Here is a 25,906-nt window from a genome sequence, read left to right as displayed (position 1 = left end):
GAAGTCCCAATAACATATCTCTTCCCAACAACATATATGTTAAAATATTATTACATTGTTATTCTATTCCCTCTTTAATAATGATTTCTTAAATTTCTTCTTCAATGAAAATTCCAGTTGTTGTACTATTTGAAAAAGGTCATTTTCAAAGTTAACGAAGAAGACACATTTTTCTTTGATAAAAATGGAGATCCTCCAGCAGTATATGAGATTGTGAACTGGCAGAAAAACAATGAAGGTGATTTGGATTTCAAAGTTGTTGGTATTTTTGATTCAACTTATCCACAAGAGAACCAGCTTCATATTGATTCAAGTGAATTTGTGTGGAATGATGGCACACGAAAGGCAAGCGTAAATTTTCTAAAAAAGCAAGGAAACTTAAGTTTACAGTTTTATATTCTACCATCAGTTGTACCAGGCATTGCCTAGTGCTGTTGTAATCATGTTAGCATTTTGAATATATATATATATATATATATATATATATATATATATATATATATATGTATATGTGTATATATATATATATATATATATATATATATATATATATATATATATATATATATATATATATATATATATATATATATATATATATATATATATATATATATATATATATATATATATATATATATATATATATATATATGTGTATATATATATATATATATATATATATATATATATATATATATATATATATATATATATATGTATATATATATATATATATATATATATATATATATATATATATATATATATATATATATATATATATATATATATATATATATATATATATATATATATATATATATATATATATATATATATATATATATATATATATATATATATATATATATATATATATATATATATATATATATATATATATATATATATATATATATATATATATATATATATAAATGTATATATATATATATATATATATATATATATATATATATATATATATATATATATATATATGTGTATATATATATATATATATATATATATATATATATATATATATATATATATATATATATATATATATATATGTATATATATATATATATATATATATATATATATATATATATATATATATATATATATATATATATATATATATATATTATAAACAATTTTGTTATAGGAGTCCAAAACACTTCCCTACTCCCACTAAGGAATGAGGTCGGGGATTATTTAATATTGCCATTGACATCACTACAAATGCTTAAGGCCCGGTCACACCTTGACGTTTTAGCCAACGTATGCCGATTTTTGAATTTTTTTTCTAAAACGCTGGCACACGTTGAATACGTTATGGGTAAGTTTTGATAACATTGAGAGCACGCTGAAAAACACTGCCATACGTCGTTGTACGCTGGCTTTAAACGTTGTACTTTTCGGTTTTCCTCAAATTTTTTCATGCTTGAAATTTCACGACATATGCCGGCGTATGACTCACACGTTCCTCTACGCTGGCCACAAGTTGTATGCACGGTCTGCGATCGTTGACAGACGTCAACACATGCTACTTGTAAGTTAATCATAAGTTGAGACACGCCGAGGTAATGTTTAGCGTACCCGAAACTTATTTCTAACCTATGATTAACGTGTTGTTGGCACGTTACGCGATCGTTGCCACACATCGACAGACGTTACTTTTAAGTTACTCATAGGCTGAAAGACATCGGTATAGTGGATCGTCCTTGCGTCAGCGTCCACGGCCACGGCCAGGACACTTATTTGCAGCATTCTTCAAACTTTTCTTCGGCATGACGAGGATGTTCACACTTCGATGTCTAGCTTGGCTTTGATTCAAATTGTCTATCTGCAGCATCTATTTAAAATAGTCGAGTTTGAGCGTTTTAACACGTTCAGAAGAAACGCTTCAAATTTCAAAACCCCAGCGTCAAAAAACAAAGGTGAGTGACAGCAATTTAAATCGTTCATTGTAAACAATGAAAATAGCTGAGTGGTACCGTTTAAAAGTCTTTGAGTGTAAAAAAAATCCAATTGTTGAGCGCAAGCGTCTACTTTCAATAGTGGGGTTTGAGCGATTTAACACGTTCAATAGAAACGATTAAAATTTCCAAGCGCCAGCGTCAAAAAACAAAGGCGAGTGACAGCAATTTAAATCGTTCATTGTAAACAATGAAAATGGCTGAGTGGTACCGTTTAAAAGTCGTTGAGTGTAAAAAAAATCCAATTGTTGAGGCAAGCGTCTACTTTCAATAGTGGAGATGCAGCCATTTAAATCGTTGAGTGGCAGCCTATGAACCTACCCGTGGACACGCGGACGCAAGGACGAACCATCATAACCCACACCCTCCCCCTCACACTCAACTACTACTGCCAACATGAACAAACTACTACTAATACTAATACTAATACTAATACTGATACTAATACTGATACTGATACTGATACTGATACTGTTACTGCTGACATGAACATCGACTCAAAAAGGACTCGAAAACACTGTTGGGTTCCCCTTTTATGAGCAGCATTTTTATATACCAATTCCCAAAACCGCTGGGAACACGTCTTTATATGGCAGTTGTAACCTAGAAACACGTTAATTTTTTTTTTTTTTGTCGACCGGAAGACGTCATTGGAATACATCTACATACGTCGATGTGTGTTGGGACTATGTAAATAATGGGTTCAAAGCACGTCAAACATAAATTAGAAATAAGTTTTGCGTAAAAAAGACATTACCGCGACGTGTTTCGACTTATGAGTAGCTTATAAGTAGCCTTTGTGGACGTGTGTAAGCGTCCACACATCGTGTGTAAAACTTATCCCCATCGCATGCGGAACGTGTGTCATACGCCAAGTACGTCGTAAAATTTTGAACATGTTTAAAATTTCTTGACGTACTCTACTTACTACGACGTATGATAGCATACTTTAGCGTTCTCCTCACGTATACCAAACTTACTCGTACCGTATTTGACGTGCCCCAACGTTTTAGACACATTTTTCTTAGGTCGGCATACGCTGGCAAGATCGCCAAGGTGTGACCGCGATGTTGACACTTCCATTTCTACGGCAGTTATGATTCGAATCGTTGTGCGTCAGCCTTTTAATAGGCTACGTCACGACATCGTCGGCGATGCGTGCAACGCGCTATGCCTAAGTTAGACTATCGTTGGGCATCGGTTGTGTAGGCCGACAACAGCTTTAGCATTCGTTGGTATAAGTTATCTATAACACAACGAAACGTTCTGTGTCCATTACTAATATGTTATGCATACGACCAACTCGTTATGAATACGTCCGAATCTTAAAAAAAAAAACATCAAAAGTTCAACGTCAGCCAGCGTTTTACATACATTTTAATACGTTGCCATCGCTGGCTAAAACGTCTTTTTAAAACGGCTAAAACGTCAAGGTGTGACCGGGCCTTTAGGCACAGATAGAGTGATTAAAGATATCAATAATAATAATAATAATAATAATAATAATAATAATAATAATAATAATAATCCCTAAAATCCAACTTATTTTTTCAAAATGTTCAAGCGTTTCTTTTTTTTAACCAAAAACACTCTTTGGCACTCAGTGGTGAATCTCTGAAAGTTTGTCGAAGATCCATTTGGCCATCTCTTCGAAAATGGCAACAAATCAACCGACAGACAGACAAACATCTCTCTTCTTGTATAGATAGGAGGAGGAGGAGGAGGAGGAGGAGGAGGAGGAGATTGGGACCACACTCTGTGCAGAGCGTTGGTGCTGCTTAAGCAGTCTCCTTGGCTATTGAGCACAATGGGTCGCCACTCCGACACAGTATAGCAGCATGCTGGCACTCATTTTGCTGACCTCGGAGTGTAGATACAATCCTTAAAAGTAACAAAACGAGGAGGTGACACTGAAATCCTTGATTAAAATTATTGAAAGAGGCATGAGCTGGTGTTGCTGCACCACAATGGTATGCAGTTGGGTATGACACACAATGAAATGCATGTCAGTATGGTGATGAGAAGGGGTCATCATGAGGAGGCCACATGCTGTCCTATCTCTAATGCGGTCCTTTCTATGGGGGAGATGAAACTGACGTAATGCAGATGCACAAACAACAGTTCTTATCATCCTTTCAGACTGCCCATGACTGGTCCCGATTGGTCACTCCACAGGAGAGAGGCAGTTCTCGACCACAGCTTCCACATCACCCCCATTTGGGATTTCATTGCAGCACACGAGGCCACTTATCACGTGGTCTTTTGTGATTCCTCAGCTGAACTGTCATACCTACTCGTGGTGCAATCAGAGCATTCATAACGTCGATTAAAGCGCATTTATAGCCCTACTTTGCTGCCTTTCTGTGGCCACAAGACCGAGCTCCATCTGGCCATCCCTTTTAAATGAGGCTTTAAACAATACAAGCATCCCCTATTTTGGTTTAATGTTTACACTCACTACCTCCTCAGCACACGTCTTACAATATAACGTACACTTTGATGGTTTTTCTGATCCAGGTGTAAATCTAAGCGATTAAATTCACCTGGTCCATACTATTCTGAGAATAATCTATCAATGGATGCTCCCTCCCACTTGACAATAATATTTATTTTTAATGTTTGTTACTCTCTGTTGGACTGAGTCTGAAACAGGGGCTTATGGATTTGGTCTCAATTTTCGTATTCGGGCATGCGTGCATCTGCAACCATATCTCGGACATGTATGGACCGATTTTCTTCATACTTGGAAGAAGGACAACACCTGATGTTGTACATATGCACATCATTTTGTTTCAGGATGTGGTCAAAGATCGCCGACTGGCAGCATGGTTATTTGCAAAAAAACACAAATATAACTGTAGTGTCGAACACATCCTCAACCATTTCTCAAACATGCATTTACTGATGTTGTTCAATCTTGGCACATGGATAACACTGAACAACAAATTTCAAAAATTTTTTTTTTACTGGAGATGTGTAAAGTGATTTAGACTAATTTGGGTACGCTGATTTCAAAAATCATAACCGTTTTGCTGTATCACGTCAGGATTTTCAGGAACAGAAATATTCCCATTGCCTAGAAGTCAGGATTTCAATGAAATTTACATATGTCTTTAACATGTCTATTTCGTACAATTGTTGTTAACTTGTGTTATATTTCTTTCTTTCAGATAAAGATGAGTAGGCGTTCCTGTACCAATCATCCTGACAACTTCTGTTATGTCTGTGGTCGGTATACCAAAAAAGATCAACAGCGAAGTATATCTACAGCAGTGAAAATGAAGGCCGCCTACTTTCACTACTTCGGGTGTAAGGTGGGGGACCAAGAACAGAGCTGGGCACCACACATCTGCTGCACAAGCTGTCACACAACCTTGACTCAGTGGTTGGTGGGCAAGCGCGCGAGCATGCCATTTGCGGTGCCCATGATATGGCGTGAGCCGCAGAATCATCATGATGATTGTTATTTCTGCTGCACAAGCATCGCCGGCTTCAACAAGAAGAATAAAGGTCACATAAAGTACGCTGACTGCGTCTCTGCTCGTAAACCTGTGCCTCATGATGACGAGAACCCCGTTCCAACACCTCCAGCTGATCAGAACATAGCTGTAAGCAGTGGTGAAGAGGATGGTGATGATGAACCTTTTGAACCCGACACTCAAGAATCACACCTTCTGAACCAGGGAGACTTAAATGATCTTGTAAGAGATCTCTCGCTGTCAAAGGCGAAGGCAGAGCTGCTTGGATCAAGGCTGCAGCAGTGGAATCTACTTGAACCTAACACCAAGATATCCTTGTTCAGAGCACGTCACAGAGACATGGCTGAGTTATTTGAGATGGAAGACACGATGACATTCTGCAGTGACATCAACGGTCTGTTGAAAGAACTTGGGTGTGATCACGATCCTGCAGACTGGCGCCTCTTCATCGACTCGGGGAAGAACAGCTTGAAGGCTGTTTTGCTCCACAATGGCAACAAGAAACCATCAGTCCCACTGGCTCACGCGTTCGGCATGACAGAGACCTATGAGACTATGCGGCAGCTGCTTGATTCCATCAAGTACAATGACTTCAACTGGCACATCTGCGGAGACTTGAAAGTGGTGGCGCTGTTGTTAGGGCTGCAGTCAGGCTACACGAAATACATGTGCTTCCTTTGTCTTTGGGATAGCAGAGACGACAAGAATCACTGGACGAAGAAAGATTGGGAAGAGCGAAAAGATCATGTACCTGGTCGACACAACGTGAAGCATGTCGCCCTTGTCGACCCAGCCAAGGTTTTCCTTCCACCACTCCACATAAAGCTCGGCTTGATGAAAAGTTTTGTACGGGCAATGGATCTGAATGGGCGTGGGTTTTTACCTCAAGGAAAAGTTTGGCAACACCTTGTCGGAGGCCAAGATCACGGCTGGTGTCTTTGTTGGACCGCAAATCCGACAGATTATGAAGGACGAAACTTTTCCGACAACTCTAAACCCCAAAGAGCTGGTAGTGTGGAGGAGCTTCAAAGCTGTGACGGACAACTTCTTGGGGAACGAGCGCGCGGACAACTATGAAGAAATAGTGCAGCAGCTGCTGGAGTCCTTCAGGAAACTTGGCTTCAGGATGTCCCTGAAAATCCATTTCCTACACCAGCACCTGAACTTCTTCCCTGACAACTTGGGAGCAGTCTCGGACGAGCACGGCGAGCGATTCCACCAAGAGATTTCACTCATGGAGACGCGTTACCAAGGGCGGCACAACCCGAACATGATGGGCGATTTCTGCTGGTTCCTGCATCGTGAAACTGACACAGAGCAGCACAAACGCAAAGCCAAATGCCTAAAGCATTTTTAATTACATTCTAGTGGAGTTTTTCTGTAATTTCTATAATTTTGAAGCATTCATGATGAAATAAATGAATAAATGAATTTTTGTAAATTTCATTTAAATCCTGACTTCTAGGCAATGGGAATATTTCTGTTACTGAAAATCCTGACGTGATACAGCAAAACGGTTATGATTTTTGAAATCAGCGTACCCAAATTAGTCTAAATCACTTTACACATCTCCAGTAAAAAAAATGTTGTTGTTCAGTGTAATGAATGATAGCTTACATATGCACGTCATTTTATTTGAAGTTCAAATGCAATATGGCCGACTGGTGACCATTTTGTGACTTAAACATGTCTCCAACCATTTATCTGATATGCCTGGTCCCAGTTTATTCATACTTCACAAAAGCACAGTCGACAATTGCATGCACTTGCACCTAACTTTATTTTGTGATCTGATCAAAGATGGCCAACTGGAAGACGTGGCCATTTTACTTGTCTATAAATATTTCCTGGCCTATTATCTCTGCAAGGCAAAATTACTTAAACAACAGGGGCTATGACCTTTTATTTCTTTTTTACTTGTTTTCAATGAATTTTGTGTTTTTCAGGTTCCGAGCTCTTTGTGCAGCAATTCCTGCCAACCTGGAACACGGAAGGCTACCCAGATTGGAAAGGCATTATGTTGTCATGATTGCATTGCTTGCCCACAAGTGCAATTCTCCAATGAGACAGGTAAAAGAAAAAGAATGATCAAAATAATTTTAAAAAGCCAATATTTAAATTTTACTTTTCAAAATGTATGTAATGATAGCATATTAAGGTGTTTGTTCCATTTTGCACTAATTACTGCAACAAATGTTTGGACATTTTGTTACTTTATCTTCTCACTGCCTTGCTGCGTTTCTTGTAGAATTGCATTTTTTTAACTTTAGCTCATGTGAATTGTAATATAAAAGCAGTAATTTATTTTTATTGAGCCATGTGGAAATGTGTGTAACAGAACTGCATTATTCCCATTGGTTTCTTTCTGTGAGATCTGCATTGCGTTTCAGCATATCAAGGGCAAGTGTGTGTGTGTGTGTGTGTGTGTGTGTGTGTGTGTGTGTGTGTGTGTGTGTGTGTGTGTGTGTGTGTGTGTGTGTTTTTGTGTGTCGTGTGTCGTGTGTGAGTGTGTGTGTGTGTGTGTGTGTGTGTGTGTGTGTGTGTGTGTGTGTGTGTGTGTGTGTGTGTGTGTGTGGGGGTGTGTGTGCGCACTTGCATGTTTGTGCATATCGTTTGTTACCTCGATAGGGTTTCAGAAGGTGTAGAGGAGTCCTCCTGTGGAAGTAAAATATTTAATCTCATCTTGTGAAATGTGCTAAACAAAAATGTTTGGACAAATATGGTGATAGAAAGCTCTGTGGATCACATGACTATTGCAAAGCATTGGTGTTTCTGCATTGATCATGCTGAAACATTTTCATTTTTGGATAAGTAGTCAGTAAACAAATTATTTACCCATTTCTCTTTATTTGTTTTCAACTGCTTTAAAAAAAATATGGAAGTATGGATTCTGTTTTAAAGTAATGGCTAATGTCACTTTGTCACCATATAAGGAATGGTTCGCCAGGAAATATTGTCCACATAAGTGAATTAACAGACTTGAGATAAGGATTTAAAAAGCCTGTAGCTTAAAACATACTTAATAGGTCTCTCACAATGACAAAGTTAGAACTCATTACATTTGCAGATTGGACTGCCTGTGAGTTTCTTTATTACAATGTCTGCCTGACTTTGCTGCTCCTGTTTCCCAACACTGGATGGAGGTGCTCAATGCCAGACATGAGATCAAAGCCATCTCCCGAGACATGTCGTGTGCCTTCGGGATGGTCTGGCACCCTGCCCGATCACCAGACTCTCTTCCTATGGTATCCAAGGCAAACTGCACTCATGGCTCACAGACTTCCTCTCCTGTCACAGTCAATGTGTGGCCCATAATGGAATTCTCCCATCCCCTCTTCCTGTCCAGGCTGGAGTTCCTCACGGCAGCATTCTGGACCCTGTGCTTTTTCTAGTTTTCATCAAGGATCTCTCTGACTCCCTGGAAAATCCTCTTTATCTTTTTGCTGATGACTCCACTGCAAAGGGGGGAGACATCAGCAAAGTCACCATCTGTCATCCCTCAAATTGGCAAGCAGCAGCCTCTTCACTCTCTGCAGATCTTGTTAAAATCAAAAGCTGTTGTCATTCCAAAAGGACTGTCTGGAATCCCCCTCCCATCTACTTTCTCAACAATCCTCTTGTTGTCCCTTCATTCAAGCTTTTGGGCCTCACTATCTGCCATGATCTTTCCTGGGAAAGCCACATTTCCAAGCTTGCCTCCAAAGCAAGTCGCTGTCTGGGCATCCTCTGTCGTACAAAGTCCTTCCTTGGCACACCTGAGCTCCTGACCATGTACATTGCTTTCAACTGCAGCCTGATGGAGTACTGCTCTTCCATCTGGACTGCTGCTCCTGCCTCTCACCTTTCTCATCTTTACACTATAAAACCAAGGCATTTAGGATCATTGGTATCTCCCGAGATGAAGCTGTCTTTGGGCCTCTCACTATCCCTCCGCAGGCAGGTGTTTGGACTTTTTGTCTTCCACTGTCTCCTCTCCGGCCTCGCTCCCTCTTCTCAGTATGAAATCTACCCCCCCCCACCCCCTATTTCTGCAGGGAGCTCAAGGTCCGCCAGCATCCCACTTCTGGTAAAACTACCAAAATCAAGAATCACTGCTCACCTTCATTCTTTCATTTTGAAATTTCCCACCTTTGGAACAACTCCTACACTCTCTTCAATCCCACTCTTCCTTCCAGGTCTTCCAAACAGCTGTTCAACACCATCTCTTATCTCTCCTCATCCAAAACCATGATATTTTCGACTCTTGTTAATCCACCCAAAACACACCGCCTTAAAATTCCCTGCTTTCCTTCCTAAAAGTCCCTGAAATGTCCATCTTTTTGACCCGATGTACCCTAACCCATCCCTCTGCCTTCCACAGATCTCCTACTATCTCTGTTCCCCACTGTTTTGTGCTTCCCTATCCCACCCCTCTTGTCTCCTGCTCTTCTTTTTAGGGGAGCGGTTGTATGAATGCAAACACTACCTCCTGACACACGTGAACAATCTCTCGCCAGCCATGCATGAAGCAACTCTATGTGCGTAGAAACCACCTTCAGCCACGCATGAACCTTCCCTCGCCAGCCACACATAGAGCAGCTCTACATGTGTATAAACAACCTCCAGCCATACATAAACTATCTTTCACCACCTACATGCATAAAGCAGCTTAAAAACCATCTCATACAAACAATGATCACAGTACCCACAATCTCCTCCATTTACCCACAACCCCCTGCATGGCTACTTATGTGCAACATGTCCTAGGTCTCATTCTTTCTTCTCGACCCGCTGCCTTTACCTGCTCTGATTGCTCGTACTTGTGGACTTTTTGCTCTCAATCATGGCTTTTTGCTCAATCATGGGTCCGAAGCACAAGAGATGCATCTGCTCCAAAGAGGCAGAAAACGTCATGAGCCTGAGCAAGAAATTGGAGCTCCTCGACCAGCTGTCAAGAGATGATAGTGCAGCCTCTATGGCCAGGCATGATGTTATTATTGAATGAACTGTCCATTACATTAAAAAAAAATGAGAAGGAGATTCGTGAATGTGTCTCGCTAACGCAGTGCCCAGCACCAAAGTGATTACCCTGTTCAGGGATGAATGCGCAGAAACAATGGTGAGACATTGAAATTGTGATTCGAGGACAAAGTCCAGAAAAAACTTGCCTTTAAGTGGATCACTGATTCATGAAAAAGCAAAGTACATGCACGATCATCTGGTTGCTCTGGGTGGTGCCGCAAACATGAGTTATTCGGGTAAGATCAAAGCTATACATGATGCCTGTATGAGTGATGCAGGTAAGAGTGGCCCCAGTCACTTCCCAGCTACCAGAGGATGGTTTGACCACTTCAAGATCTGATACAGCCTCCACAATGTGAATCTCACAAGTGAGGGTGCCTCAGCGGCTCACGAGGCAGCTGAAACTTTCCCTGCTCAACTCAAGCAACTCATTTAGGGGAACAGGTTATGCACCAGAGTACTTCTTCAATGCAGATGAGACCGTCCTCTTCTGGAAAATAATGGCCACGCGAACTTTCATCTTGAAGTGAGAGAGTACAGCATCACGATTCAAGTCTGCAAAAAAATGGGAATTTCTTCTCCTCTGCGCCAATGCCAAAATGTACTGCATCATCAAACCGATCATCCTGTACCCTTCCCTACACACACCTGCTCCAAAGAGCAAAAATAAGTACACTCATTCTTATTTTGGGGGGACCAACAGAGAGGCATGGGTAACAGCTGCCATCTTAATGTATTGCTTCTACAAGTGTTTCGTCCCTCAAGTGGAGAGGGACCTGGTAGTAATAAACCGCTCCTTCAAGGTCCTCATGCTGTTGAACAATGCTCTTGGATACCCCGAGTTGCTGAAGATGGCCCATCTCAATGTCCAGCTCATCATTATGCAAGGCAACACCACCTCCCTGTTCAAACCACTCGACAAAGAGGTAATTTTGACTTTCAAAACATATTACACCCGCTGCACCTTCCAATGCATCTTGGATGCTCTGGAACTTACCATCGGGAAATATTGGAAAGACAAACATAGCACACTGCATCAGCACAATCAAAGACTCACTGGACAAAGTGAAAGCCTCCACCATCAATGCTTGCTGTCAAAAACCTATGGCCACAGGAAGCCAACAACTTCAGAGGTTTTCCCGACACCATGGAAGAGAGGCAGAAAATCGCTGCTTTGGCACGGGAGATAGAGGGGAAGTTCTCACCGATATTGAGCCTTGGAATTGGAGGAGCTGATCACCTTGAATGTGGATGAGCTGACTGAGGAGGAGATGGAGGAGCAGGGCAGTGAAAAGGAGGAAGAGGTCATGAGGCCCATCCTGACCATCAAGTTCCTGGTTGAGATGCTACAGGCCAAAAGGGAAGTCGCTGACAGGTTCCAAGATGCTGGCCGAGTGAAGGAGCGGTAACTCAAGTTAAAGAGGAGGTTGGAGGATGTTTTGCTCCCATACAAGGAGCCACACATGAACCTGCAGCAATTTACAAAACAGCTGTCGATTACCCATTTTTTTGCACCTGCCACATCCATTGAAACATTTTCAGCAATCTCACCTGCATCCTCTTCAGTGCACGACTCATCAGCTCCCTCACCTGTGTCCTCATTAAAGGAGTTTACTAGATTCTAACTCATCATCATCATCATCATCATCATAATCATCATTGTCAGGGGTGGGAGTGGAGGTGGTACATGCACCTTTGGTGTTTCCTTCCCTTTAGTGTACGTATGTTGTCCTTGGTGCCAAACCCAGCGCGTTCTCTATCGACTCCAATCCAAGGTTATGAATGATCGTACCAGTCGGCTCCCACTCAAATTGATCTTTGTCAGTTGGTGTCTATGACTTCGGAGTAGCATTACAATGACCACTTCAACAGCAGACGTTTTTGAAACTTGTATTTCAAATAAACAGATACAAAGTCAAATGAAGTGGTTCACCATTACATGCAATGTCAAACTCCAATTATCGTATTAGATTGTTTCTCTCGCCCAGTGTCCAAGTCCTGCCAGCACAACTCATGCATGTTCATCTCGTCCTTCGGGGCTGTCAAACCTTCAATTCCCGTTGCGATGTTCACTCTCAAATGGTGGCCCATCCAGGATTATTTCAAGAGCTCAAAGGAATTACTGTATTTCCTGATACACAATCCTGATGAGTTTCCATCAACCTGATTATAATTGGCTCCACAAGTTAACAACCGCTCTGGACATTAACACCTCGTTCACGCGTCAGAGTTAAATCGAGCACGGGGAGAATCAAAACGCAGTTCTTGTCACATGTCACCCATTTCTATACATCTCCCTTTGGCAGGTTTATATGGTATCACAGAACAATCCCGTGCTTTCCAGCAAATGCGATTCCAGTCCATACTGGAAGTTTCTTCTGAGAATGTTCCAGCATCTACACAAATATCACCTGGCAGTTTACAATATAATACTCGGCTACAGTCAAAATTAGCTCATTGCATCAAGTTACCGATATAAATACTGTATATTACAATTTACTGAACCATGCTAAACAAAACTTATAACATATAACCGTCAATTTTAATTGTTCATTTAGAGGCATTTACTGAAACATACAACATCTAGCTTTTAACTGACAAATAAGCCCCACCTTTAGAAAAACATGATTGCAAATACATTTTTTTACAACAGTCAGTTACAATTAGAGGGTGTTAAAAAAAACCCAAAATAAACAATCACAGTCGACTCATACATTCAGCTCACACTTTCTTGGATCCCTTAACGGCTTGAATTCAGAAGTACCTCCTTGGGCTGCCAAAATCATATCCAAGGCTATCCTATTTTCCATGGTCTCTGTGTGCAGGGCTGCCACCTCAGCATTGACTTTCTCAAAGCCATCAGCAGTTTCATTCCCCAATTCATCCAAAGAGGCTGCCATTTCAGAAAGCTCTCTCCTTGCTTTCCATGTCCCATATCAGGGAAAAATTGTCATTGCTGTGACTTCCCCTTCCGAAATGCTCCTCTTACATCATATAATACCTTTCAACAGCAGGCTAGTGATTAGACGTAAATGTGGCACCACATACCCCAAGTAACAGGATCCAGTCCAATGAAGTGGCAACCAGGGATAGGCTATAAACCCTCATATAAAATATGTGTCGTTTGTCGCTACTTTACCAAACTTTCCATTATCGGCATTCCGGTCATCTGCCATGTCGTTTACCTCAATTGATGAATCACAGGTAGATTTGCATGCATAAAATTTGCTGCTCGAATTCATCCAAGTTAAGCAAAGGAACCCAGCACATTTGTACACAATCCTGAAGTATGTGGATTTCTTCTCGAAGCTGTAAGGAGTGTCACACCCTCCCACAAATCTCGTACATGACTCATTGCTTGTTCTATTCAAGGCATAGTTCTGCTACCATCTTGTTCCGCAATAATCAATTTCTTCAAATGGGATCACCGCCAATGGCAATCCTGTTCTTGAAGAGTGCATGAGATGGGCAGATACCCAATACTTCGCCTTATATGCCTTCATTGCATAATTGTGCACCAGGGTCAGAAAGGTTTTCATACCATACATGCCTTTCTCAAGTTATTGGTCCCGATGCTTATCTCCTTATTCCCTTCTTACTCTGTCATGACCTATTCCTTGTTTCCCCTGCTCCGAACCGACTGAACATTCTGCTCTCCCTGGCATTCCAATATTACTCTCACTGTCTGTTATCACAATAATGCACATGCTGATTAGAAGCACTGCTTCACATTTCATAAACCCTTGGTAACACTTCTCCAACCTGTGGCATTCTTTTATTCTCCTTATGACTTCCTGTATGATCTTTTGCAATGAGATGCGTGAGTCCATGATGGCTTACCTTAACACTTAACAGCTGTTTGGGTAACTCATAGTACCTGCTGAGGTCTGGTGCAACGTGCCGTCAGTGCGTTCTTCCATTCAAACACCTTGATGTACACCCAGTCGCCAGGCTGGATGTCGTGGTGCTCCTCAGCAGCTCATTCCATTAGCGCTTGTTTAACCTGTGAGTGGAATTCCTTGATAACCTTTGTTAGAGCAACACAAAAATTAATCATTGTGTCATCCATCATGTGTAATGGAGTTGTTACTGGCACTTGTATCAGTCTCCCCATCAGTATTTCATGTGGGGATCGTCTGCCAGACCTGTTTACCATTGCCTCATTGACATCAGTGCCAGCGGAATAGCCTCCGACCATTTCAAACCTGTTTCATCACAAATTTTAGCAAGTTTATTCTTAAGTATGCCATTCTGATGCTACACTTCACCTGCACACGCAGTATGGCATGGACAGTGAAAATGTTGTTTTATTTGCAAAGCTTTGCAGAGTTCCTTATTAATATCCAATGTGATGAGCTCTTTCCGGTTGTTTAAACACATTACCAACATTGTGGTGTTGACAATACACACAGCTTCTACAAAAAATTTCTGTCACAGCCATAAACCTCAGAGCATGCCATATACAAAGCACCTCCATCTGCATCCCCTGTTTTCTCATTTGGCCAATTCCGTGAGCCAAACGACCAAGCCTTGGCACAAATGCCTTTGGTGCAACTATTTTACCTTCTTTTTGAAACCAGAGTTGTTTCCACATTATAGTGGCATCCTGTTTTCTCCCACTTGGTTCTTTCGCTTGCCTCATTTTCCTACTGTGGTGCTGCATTGTCATCAGGAGTCGGTGCTCATTCTTCCCTTTCCTCTTTTGAGGGTGTTTTTACCCTTTAAAACCATATACATCGGTTTTGCATGTGCTCGGCATTACATTTGCAGATGAAATGCTTCTAATAGCATTACAGGTGTGCAGAAATAAAACAGCCAATGTTTGGAGCAGAATAGAGATGAGGAAAGTGATAGATTGCACAAGCTGCATGACTGGGCAGACATGGGCCCATCGTTATGTTATGTACACTGTTACAAATGTTAAAAAACCCAGTTGTCTATTCACGAGTGTAAATGCTTGGCCAACCAATGCTGGAATTCTTATCAATGGACCTGACTTCAACAAGCACCTCCACAAAGTTGAAGGAACTCTAACGTGAAACCCACAAGTTCAAACAGTGCTATTTAAGATACTGTGGTAAAAGTTCCTTTTAAACAAACTCATTAAAACACACATGATCGACTTCAAATGTTCCACAAGACCTCGGATCGCCGGTCTATGTCTCCCTCTGCTCTCCTTCCCTCACACAATCGGCATTATCATCCAACACCTTGCGATTCCAACAAAATTGTCCTAAAAACCTGCTCTTATGCTCTTGCTCACCCTCTCTCTCTCTTCTATTCACCGTCTCATTTGCTCAAGGTCATCTGCCAACTGCTTGGAAATCAGCAAACATCACTGCCCTGCATAAAAACGGTGCAACAACAGATCCCTGCAACCACAGACCAATCAACCTTCTCCCAATCATCAGCAAGGTTATGGAATCCATCATCGCTTCGGACATTAAATCCTTCCTGTTCTCCAATGGCTTGATTTCCGATCATCAATTTGCTTTCACACAAGGTCACTCTACTCTGGACATGCTGCTTCTGCTCTCCCAACAATGGATGGAAACCCTCAATGCCAGACAGGAAATCCGAGCCGTATCCCTGAATATATCACGTGCTTTTGACACAGTTTGGCATCCTGCCCTACTCACCAAACTCTGTTCCTATGGAGAGATATGGGTGAACAAAGGTGATCTGAGTGATCATGCCTTCACATGATTCCCTTCACAAAAGCAAAGGGTAGCCTTTCCAGGTCAGATGGCAGTTGAACATGTCAGGGTGATGCTGACGTGTCATCCAACATACGGTGGTCTCCTGTGGTTAACCTAACACGGTCCCTTCAGGTGGGTGCCTGGAATATCATATCGCTAAACCACATCAAAGGCCATCTCCACTCATGGCTCGCAGACTTCCTCTCCAGTCACAGTCAACGTTCTTTCATCAATGTGGCCCGAAATGGAGTTCTTTCATCCCCTCTTCCTGTCCAGGCTGGAGTTCCTCAAGGTAGCGTTCTGGGCCCTGTTCTTTTTCTGGTTTTCATCAACGATCTCTTCGACTCTCTGGAAAATCCTCTATACTCTTTGCTGATGATTCCATCCTCTGCTTTACCATCGGTCATCCCTCAGACCGGCAAGCAGCAGCTTCTTCGCTCACCAGATCTGGATAAAATCACAAACTGGTCCAATACGTGGAACATGTCTTTCAATCCGGACAAATCTCACACTCTCATTATGTCTCTCCGAAGGGAACCGTTGGAAACCCCCCCCCTCCCCATCCACTTTCTCAGCAATCTTCTGGAAGAACTCCTTTCTTTCAAGCTTCTGGGTCTCACTATCTGCCATGACCTTTCCTGGGAAAGCCACATTTCAAACCTCGCCTGCAAAGCCAGTTGCCGACTGGGAATCCTCCATCATGCAAATTCCTCCCTCGGCCCACCTGAGATCCTGAACACTTACAAAGCTTTTGTCTGCAGCCTGATGGAGTACTGCTCTTCCCTCTGGGCTGGTGCTCCTGCCTCTCACCTTTCTCAGCTTCACGCTGTGGAAACCAAGGCTTTTCGGATCATTGGCATCTCGCGCAATGAGGCTGAGCATTTGGGCCTCTAACTTTCTCACCGCAGGCTGGTCGTTGGTCTTTCTGTCTTCTACCGTCTCCTCTCCAGCCTCGCCCCCCTGCTCTCTCTGCGATTTGTCCCCACCACATTTCCGCAGGGCGCTCAAGGTCCGCCAACAACCCCCTTCTGGTAAAAATACCAAAATCACGAATCACTGCTCACCTTCACTCTTTGATTCCTCTTTTTTCCCACCTTTGGAATAAACTCCTTCACTTTATTCATTCCCATTCTTCCCCCCAAGCCTTCAAAACAGCTGTTCACCACCTTTTCTACCCCCGATAATCCACCGAAGCCCACCTCCTTCAAATTCGCTGCTTTCCTTCCTGAAAGTCCTGTAATGTCCATCTTCTATTCCCCATGTTCCCCATCCCATCCCTCTACCTTCCACAGATCTCCTAATGTTCTCCACTGTTTTGTTCTTCCCACTCTCGCCCCTCTTGTCTCATGCCCCTTGCTGTGCGTTGTGTGTTTGTTCTCTCACGAGCCTCGAAAAGGTATACAAAAAAAAAAAAAACGCTTCACGGAGCCTGCATACAATTAATTTTCACATCATGCCCATGATAGCTCACCTACTCTTTCCAAAGGACATCAAGAGATCTTTAACATTCAAAAACTAATGCTAGCAGATGGGGCATCCAATCAACGTCAATCTGACGGACAGAACATACATTTATGCTTCGCCTGCTTGCCTCTATAACAGCATGAACAGCGATGTCCATTTATATATAATGTATGTAATTTTTGAATGCTCACATCACACCATCACCTCCGCTACTGAAGGTGGACAAAAGGCCTGAGACGATTTCATCATGGTCGAACTCACCCCTTCCTTTATCACACAGTTACATGGCTGGTCAGCCGAACCACTGCATGTGCATCAGTGCACCAACCAAAGCCCATCTGAACAAAACCTTCCCCAAATGTGAAAGGAACCAGGTTTGATTCAGGACTCATGTCCTTTTGAAGCCCTGCACCAAAAACTCATGAGACACACATATGGTCTGCTGCCAAATCCCCGACCACACTCTGCTTGCACACCCATTCGCAAACCTCTCCCTGGCAGCAACATCCTCCACCTCCTTTCCCGTTTATTATACTTATTTCCAATTGCATGACATTTATATTACCTCTCTATCCAGTCCTGAAATATTCTTTGCCGTTTCAGCTCTTATCAAACGAAGCAAATACATATTTTCTCCCTCGATTGCGATTTATTTTAAAGGACCCCTTTCTTGACCAATTAACCACAAAGAGTGGATGTTTTAAAATGCACTGGCCTGAACACAAAACCTCCCATACAACAATAACACCAGCAGCTCCACAATCATCAACCACATGGCCTGCCAACCAACATGGCGGTCAAGCAAAATAATCCCACATTCAAACGTGTCATGGTAACCATGGTGACGAGATACCTCGACTCATGGTTCAAAAAGTCGTCATGCACATGGCTGGAATTCATCGGCTCCACACCCCCAGAGCTTTTCCACAACGAGCGATTTATATCTCCCAATGTCACCACCCATCCCAACCACCTGCACAAATTCCCCTCCTGACCAAACTACTGGAGGAGTGTTGCATATCTCTTGGCCATCATGAATGAAACCAATTTTTCAACAGAATGTGACGTGTAATCTTTCGTTTTTGTGCCTGACCAGCTCATTTGTTAATCAGCCAGCATACTTTGTGTTACCCACTATTCCCACTATGGTGGCAGGTCAGGGCTATTCAAATGGTGGCCTTGTACTCAGGTGCTGCCACTCGTGCACAACTGTTAAAAAAAACAACGCTTTCCATGTAGGACCCCAATAGATCCTCACAAATCTCATGTTAAAAGCCTTTCATTCTCACTTTTGACCAGGACTCTGTTTGAACATTTCTTGAGGATCTTATAGTAAGTTAAAATTATCAGTGAACATCTCATTTGAAAATGAAACCACATGCTTTTGTTTTAGATTCTCAAGAATGCTTCCAATGCCCCAAATACTTTTGGCCAACTAAACATCAGGACGGTTGTGTACTTATGGCTGAAGAATTTCTGCCTTTATATGATCCGGTGACAATCACTCTGTTGGTCCTTTCACTCATTGGAATGATGTTGGTGTCTGTGGTTGTAGCTATGATGTACACACAACGTGAACTCCCTTTGATGGATGATGAAAATTTTGAAGTGAATCTCCTTCTCCTTATGGCATTAGGAGGATGCTTTGCCAGTGCTTTGGTTTTTATTGGGAAACCAACAGATAACGTTTGCAGATTACGGGAAACGTTTCCCTGTATCATGCTTTCATTGGCCATAACCTGCATGCTCGCTAAATGTGCAAGAATTGTCTTTGTTTTTAAAGGTATTGTTTTGAATGTTGTTTTTTATTGAAACTGAAATCAATGTTTTTGGAAAACTTATCACAATTTCAGGATTATATTGAAAAATGCTGATGATATGCATGCAGAAAAGGAGATTTTAAAATGAACAAGCATCGGTAAAACAAATATACAGTGTGTGGTGGCAAAAAAAAGTCCTGCGCATTGGGAAACAGTTATGTAAAAAATAGGACCACTGGAACTGCAGCTTATCTGGGCTCTGGTCTGATGCTGTAACCCAAATTTGTGAGAATTCTGACTGATGAGTTTGGTGAGGAAGATGTTTGAAGGAATTTACACGACTTTCCAAATATTTTACCAAGTCTGCCATTTTGCCACATTTATTTTCAAGTAATTGGCATGACCTCCACAATTTAACATCACGACCCTTTCCTAATATTGCAACCCAAATTTGGTAGCATTCTGACTGTTGGATCTGCAGAAGAAGATTTTGAAATAAATTAATGTGATTTTCTCAAAAGTTGAGAAATATATTTTGACACACTTGTGGTCACGCGATCCACATGAATTCCACCATATAATTCACATCTTTACTCTACCATAATGTTGTTACCCAAATTTGTTAGCATTTTGACTGGTGCGTCTCGAGAGGAAGATTTTGTAAGGAATTTACATGACCGCCATTTTGACACACTTCTGATCTCGTGATCAGCATGGCCTCCACAAATTAACATCAGAACCCTATCCTAACGTTGTAACCCAAATTTGGGAGCATTCTCACTGCTGGTTCTGGAGAAGAAGATTTTGTAAGGAATTTGCAGGACCGCCATTTTGACACACTTCCGTTCATGTGATTGGCATGGCCTACGCAATTTAACATCAGGTCCCTATCCTAATGTTGTCTCCCAAATTTGGTAGCATTCTATCTGGTAGGTCTGGAGAAGAAGACTTTTGAAGGAATTTTCACGATTTTCCCTAAAATTGACTTATTCGGCCATTTTGACAGACTTCCGTTCATGGGATTGGCACAACTTCAGCAATTCGACATCCATACCCTGGCCTAATATTGTCCCAAATTTGGTAGCATTCTGATTGGTGGATCAGGAGAAGAAGATTTTGGAAGAAATTTGCAGGACTGCCATTTTGACATGCTTCTGGTCATGTGATTCACATGGCCTCTGCAATTTAATATCAAGACTATGCCTTAATGTTGTAACCCAAATTTGGTAGCATTCTGATTGGTGGGTCTGGTGAAGAAGATTTTTAAAGGAATTTACACTATTTTCCCAAAAATTGACCTCGTCAGCCATTTTGACACGTTTCCGGTCATGTGATTGGCATGTCTTTTGCAATGTAACATCTCTGCCCTGGCTTAATGTTGTAACCCACATTTGGTTGGATTCTGACTGGTGGGTACAGAGAAGAAGATTTTGGAAGGAATTTGCAGGACTAACATTTTGACATGCTTCTGGTCATGTGATTCACATGGCCTCTGCAATTTAATATCACGACTATGCCTTAATGTTGTAACCCAAATTTGGTAGCATTTTGAGTGGTGGGTCTGGTGAAGAAGATTTTTAAAGGAATTTACACTATTTTCCCAAAAATTGACCTCATTGGCCATTTTGACACGTTTCCGGTCACGAGATTGGCATGTCTTTTGCAATGTAACATCTCTGCCCTGGCATAATGTTGTAACCCAAATTTGGTTGCATTATGACTGGTGGGTACGGAGAAGAAGATTTTGGAAGGAATTTGCATGACTAACATTTTGACATCTTCTGGTTATGTGATTGGCATGGCCTCTGCAACAAAATATCAAGACTATGCCCTAATGTTGTAACCCAAATTTGGTAGCATTCTGAGTGGTGGGTCTGGCGAAGAAGATTTTTGAAGGAATTTACACTATTTCCCCAAAAATTGACCTCATCGGAAATTTTAACACGTTTCCTGTCATGTGATTGGCATGTCTTTTGCAATGTAACATCTCTGCTGTGGCTGAATGTTGTCACCCAAATTTGGTAGCATTCTGACTGGTGGGTCCGGAGAAGAAGATTTTTGAAGACACTTTCTATGTCGTCCATTTTGACACACTCAAAGTCAAATGAGTGGAAATTTTATTGTCAGGTCAGGCGAGATTAGATCTGTGACTTGCTAAAGGTACCATTTAAATATGTCCTAACCTGTTCCTTGGTCAAGTTGTCGGTGACGAAAACGTTTCCCCCACCAGGTTTCCTGGTGAAAATGGTGTTTGATATGGACACCCAGCAGGATTAAAAAACAACACCTGTCAAAGGGTGGAGGAGCACCATGTGAGCGAAGGACCATCCATATCTCGTGCCGAGCTGTGCCTGTGGATCTCCTCCTGCAGATGGGTTACTTTTTTCAGCAGGTTGGTGGTAGGATTTGCTCTCTGGCCACTGTAAAACCACACACTCTTCAAAACACAAAAACGCAAGTAAATCTGAAAACCCATTCTGTGGGAGTACCTCCTGTGTTGCTGCCTTCCGCAGGGCATTTTAGCAGATGATGGGATTGGGGCAAATCCTTCGGGAGCCTCAATTTTTAATGACAGGAGGAAAACCACTGGGTAGCCTTCCCGGGTCAGATGGCAGTTGTACGTGTTCGGGTGATGCTGACGTGTCATCCAACATACGGTGAACTCCTTTGGTTAACCTGAGACGGTCTCTTCAGGTGGGTGCCTGGAATATCCTCTCGCTAAGAGAGGATGATCACCTGTCTCTGTTGTGATCTGAGATTAAGCATTTTGACATCGGTATTGTAACACTCTCTGAGGTTCAGAGACCGGATTGCGGCGAGTTCAAGGCTGGTGATTACACCTACTATTGTTCTGGTCACTCTGATGGTTACCATGCCGAAGGAGTTGCCCTGGCTGTGTTGAATATGCTCACACCAATGACAACTGAGGTAACACCAATCAAAGAGTGAATTATGAGACAAAGGATTTGTCACTCCTTGGGTGTCATTTCCCTGATATCTGTATACTCTCCAACTGAGTCGAGTCATCTCACAGTGAATGATGCATTATATGCCATGCTGGAGTTTAGTGGTTCATCTTTGCCCCAGATGAGATACTCTTCTGGTCTTGGAGAATTTTAATGCATCAACTGGAACTGATGGGTATAGTTATGAGACATGTGTTGGTCCCCATGGGTCTGGAACTGTGAACCAGAATAGCTCTAAGTTTCTTAATTTTGCAAGAAGTCATGGACTTAGTGTGGCTGGTTCATGGTTTCCCTGCCCACAAGCTCATCGCTGGAATTGGTATTCCAATGCTGGCAGTGTGACGAAGGAGATTGACCATGTGTGTGATTGACCAGCGTGATTCAGTAAACACGCTGAGTGGGGAGTTTTTTTTGGGGGGGGGGTCTGGATGCTTTTGGGAATCCTGAAGAGTTATAGAGTGCCTCAACAACGCCTGTCTTGGATGTCTTGGAACTCACTCTCGGGCAAATAAGAATTTTGTCTCTCAAGACACACTGAATAGCATTGACCAGAGTCGCAGGTCCAGGCTTAATGGCAGAGCTGAGCTGTTCACGGAGTTGAGGCATAAAATGGTATGTGCACAGAGGGTGGACAAGGAGGCCTGTGTGCGAGGAATCCATGAGGGGGTGGAGCATCACCTGTGGTCAAGTGATTCTCATCCTGCTTACAGGGGAATCCACGCATTGTGTTCCTCCAAGCCCATCACTCAGTGTTCTGCAGTTAGAGGGAAGGGTGGAGGGCTCTTGAGAGAGTAATCTGAAGTGAAGGCATACTGGGCCAGTTACTTTGAACAGCTGTATCATACTGATCCAACAGCTGTGGAGTTGGATGTCAGGGGTGTTACTCTCCCTACTGCTGATGCTCCAATCAACTGGAAACCACATTCATTTGTGGAAAAAGTCTGGATAAACTCGTTGAAATGGCATAAATCTCCTGGGTTCTTTGGCATCCATGCTGAACTTCTCAAGGCTGTTAGAAATTCTGCACTCATGTCATTGCATGCAGTTCTGTGCTCCGCCTGGAACACAGGTATTGTCCCACCTGTCTGGAAGAGGGGCCTTGTTTTCTCTTTCTGGAAAGGGAAGGATGATTGGCAACAACTCCCGAGAGGTGACCCTGCTCTCAGTTCCGGGCAAGGTCTTTGTTCAGATCATTCTTCATAGGGTCACCCACTATCTGCTTGAGTACCAGCGCCCAGAGCTGTCACGTTTTACACCAAATAGGTCAATGATTAACTGTATCCTTGCCCTTCAGGTCCTCACTGATCGCAGATGGGAGTTTCAGCACGGGCTGCTCAAAGCCCCTGTTGATCTCCACAAAGCATTGATTCAATGAATCGCGATGACCCTGGGAAGAGACTACGTCTTCATGTGGTGTCACCAAAACTGATCAATTTCTGCTACTGAGAGTAATTTCTGGTACTGAGATAAAGTAATTTCTATATCCTGGTATTGAGAGTGCTGTGAGGTGTGGTGATACCATCTCCAAATTATTCCCAGTTGATACTGTAGTTCCTCAGGGCTGAGTATTGCCCCCCCCCCACCCACCACCCCCATATATTTCAGTTCTTGTATGGACTGATTCTGATTCTGGGGAGGATGTTGGAGAGATCAATCTGCAGTGTATCCTTTGAGAATATCAAAATCTCTGACCTTGATTTCGCAGATAATGCTGTCATCTTTGTGAAGACATTGGATACCCTTATAAGGGCCCTCGGTGTGCGGAATGAGGAGTCGGAGCTGCCAGGATTGCACTTTCCTATGTCACATCTAAGATCCAGGCCTTCATTGACATATTTGTTGATGCTATATTTTCTGTACCTGTTTGTGGTGTGGATGTTGAGGTCACAGAGACATTCACTTTCCTTTGTAGTGATATTCATGTCTCCACCTGTTTTGATCCAGAGGTAGATAGACATCTGGGTCAGGCTTGGGGAGTCATGAATTCACTCGATCAAGGGTTGTAGCACTGTCGGTATCTATGCAGCATGAAGAAAGCAGATATTTTTAGTGAGTCTTGAACCTTGAGCCTTCCATTCATGCTCTACAGATATGAGACTTCAACTCTGACCAAGTCTCACATCAGTGAGCATTTGATTCTGTGAAATACAACCAAATTGTGGGACACATGAGATACAGAACGACCTTTGAAATTTGACCCATGGTTCATACCCCATCAGGACTTACAGTCATCATGATCAAAATGGAAGATTTTTTTTCACATCAAAATTTGGTATTGGGTCATTCCTGGTGGAATAATTTGCAATCTTTCAACTTTGCTCTATGTGGTTAGCATGGAGATTTGTTATGGTCTGCCTTCGAATTCACTCTTGTTTTTCAATCTTAAAATATTGATAATGATTCTATTGATGATTATTTTCAGGTTCTTCTCTCAACTGTTGTCGAAGTTCAGTAATGAGATTGACACAAAAATATGTTGTGGCATTTTGTTTTATCCCACAATTGGTGTTTTCTTTACTCTGGGCTCTTGTGGGTGATCCAAGGGCAAACTACAATACAACGGCTCATTTGGGAACAATCATTATTGAATGCATTTTGACTTCACCCCTTTGGGCTTTTTGTTCTTTGGCCTACCTGGTTCTTTTGACAACATTATGCCTTGTTCTTGCTTCAAAAGCTCACAAAAATGATTCTTCTTTGAACGAGGGAAAGTATATTATTTACAACATGCTGTTTTTCTTTATGGTTGTGATTGCTTTCATTCCCGCTTATATAAGTACACAAGGAAAACATACAATTATATCAGAAATGTTTGCAATCATTGCTCTCGCATTTGCATTTCTTGGCTGCAGTTTTGTCCCAAAATGTTACAAAATCTACAAAAATAAATTATCATGAGACATTTATTCCTGACGTATATGTTTTTCGACCAACAAAACATTTTCTGCAAATTTTGTTCTGCGGAGACATTTCTAGTCGATAAAATGAAAGCATTTTATTGGATTTTCTTTATCTATCTATATATTCAGTAATTAGCCAAACCTTAAAATATGTACAGATGTTTCATTCCAGCATTTAGGTGGACAGCTGGCAATAATTTTGCCAACTATATTACTTTATCTTTTGCCGAATATATTACCTTATCTTTTGCCGAATATATTACGTTATCTTTTGCCGAATATATTACTTTAACTTCTGTTAAATATATTACTTTAAATTTTTTCTATTATATTACCTTAACTTTTATCAAATATATTACCTCCACATTTATCAAATATATTTAACTTTTGCAAAGTCTATTACTGCAATTTAACTTTGGCCAAATATATTACTGTATTTTAACATTTGCCAAATAGATTACATGAACTTTTGCCAAATATATGACTTTAAATTTTTGTTAAATATATTACTTCAACTTTTTTCAAATATATTACTTTATCTTTTGCCAAATCCAGTACTTTAACTTTTTCTTAATATATTACTTTATCTTTTGCCAAATATATTACTTTAACTTTTGTTCAATATATAACTTTAATTTTTTTCTAT

At 41.5% G+C, this 25,906-nt stretch overlaps 1 protein-coding gene and 1 long non-coding RNA gene across 2 annotated transcripts in view; both read left to right on the top strand.

Moving 5' to 3' along the window:
* LOC147035801 (extracellular calcium-sensing receptor-like) overlaps positions 1 to 429 on the top strand; it is a 72,085-nt gene extending 71,656 nt beyond the window's left edge. The window contains exon 7 of the mRNA XM_085869581.1: positions 118 to 429. Coding sequence (XP_085725707.1) covers positions 118 to 429 — 312 coding nt within the window. The remainder of the gene's footprint in view (positions 1 to 117) is intronic.
* Positions 430 to 7,329: 6,900 nt separating this feature from the next.
* Positions 7,330 to 25,256, top strand: LOC147035800 (uncharacterized). The gene is made up of 3 exons (XR_015049603.1): positions 7,330 to 7,540; positions 19,028 to 19,417; positions 24,783 to 25,256. It is a non-coding gene; the product is annotated as an uncharacterized LOC147035800 (long non-coding RNA).
* Positions 25,257 to 25,906: the final 650 nt, after the last annotated feature.

The sequence above is a fragment of the Eptatretus burgeri genome, chromosome 1 (genome assembly GCF_056783735.1).
Source record: "Eptatretus burgeri isolate ZD-2024b chromosome 1, Ebu_testis_v1, whole genome shotgun sequence".
NCBI lineage: Eukaryota > Metazoa > Chordata > Myxini > Myxiniformes > Myxinidae > Eptatretus > Eptatretus burgeri.
This window is presented reverse-complemented; position numbering and strand designations above follow the sequence as displayed.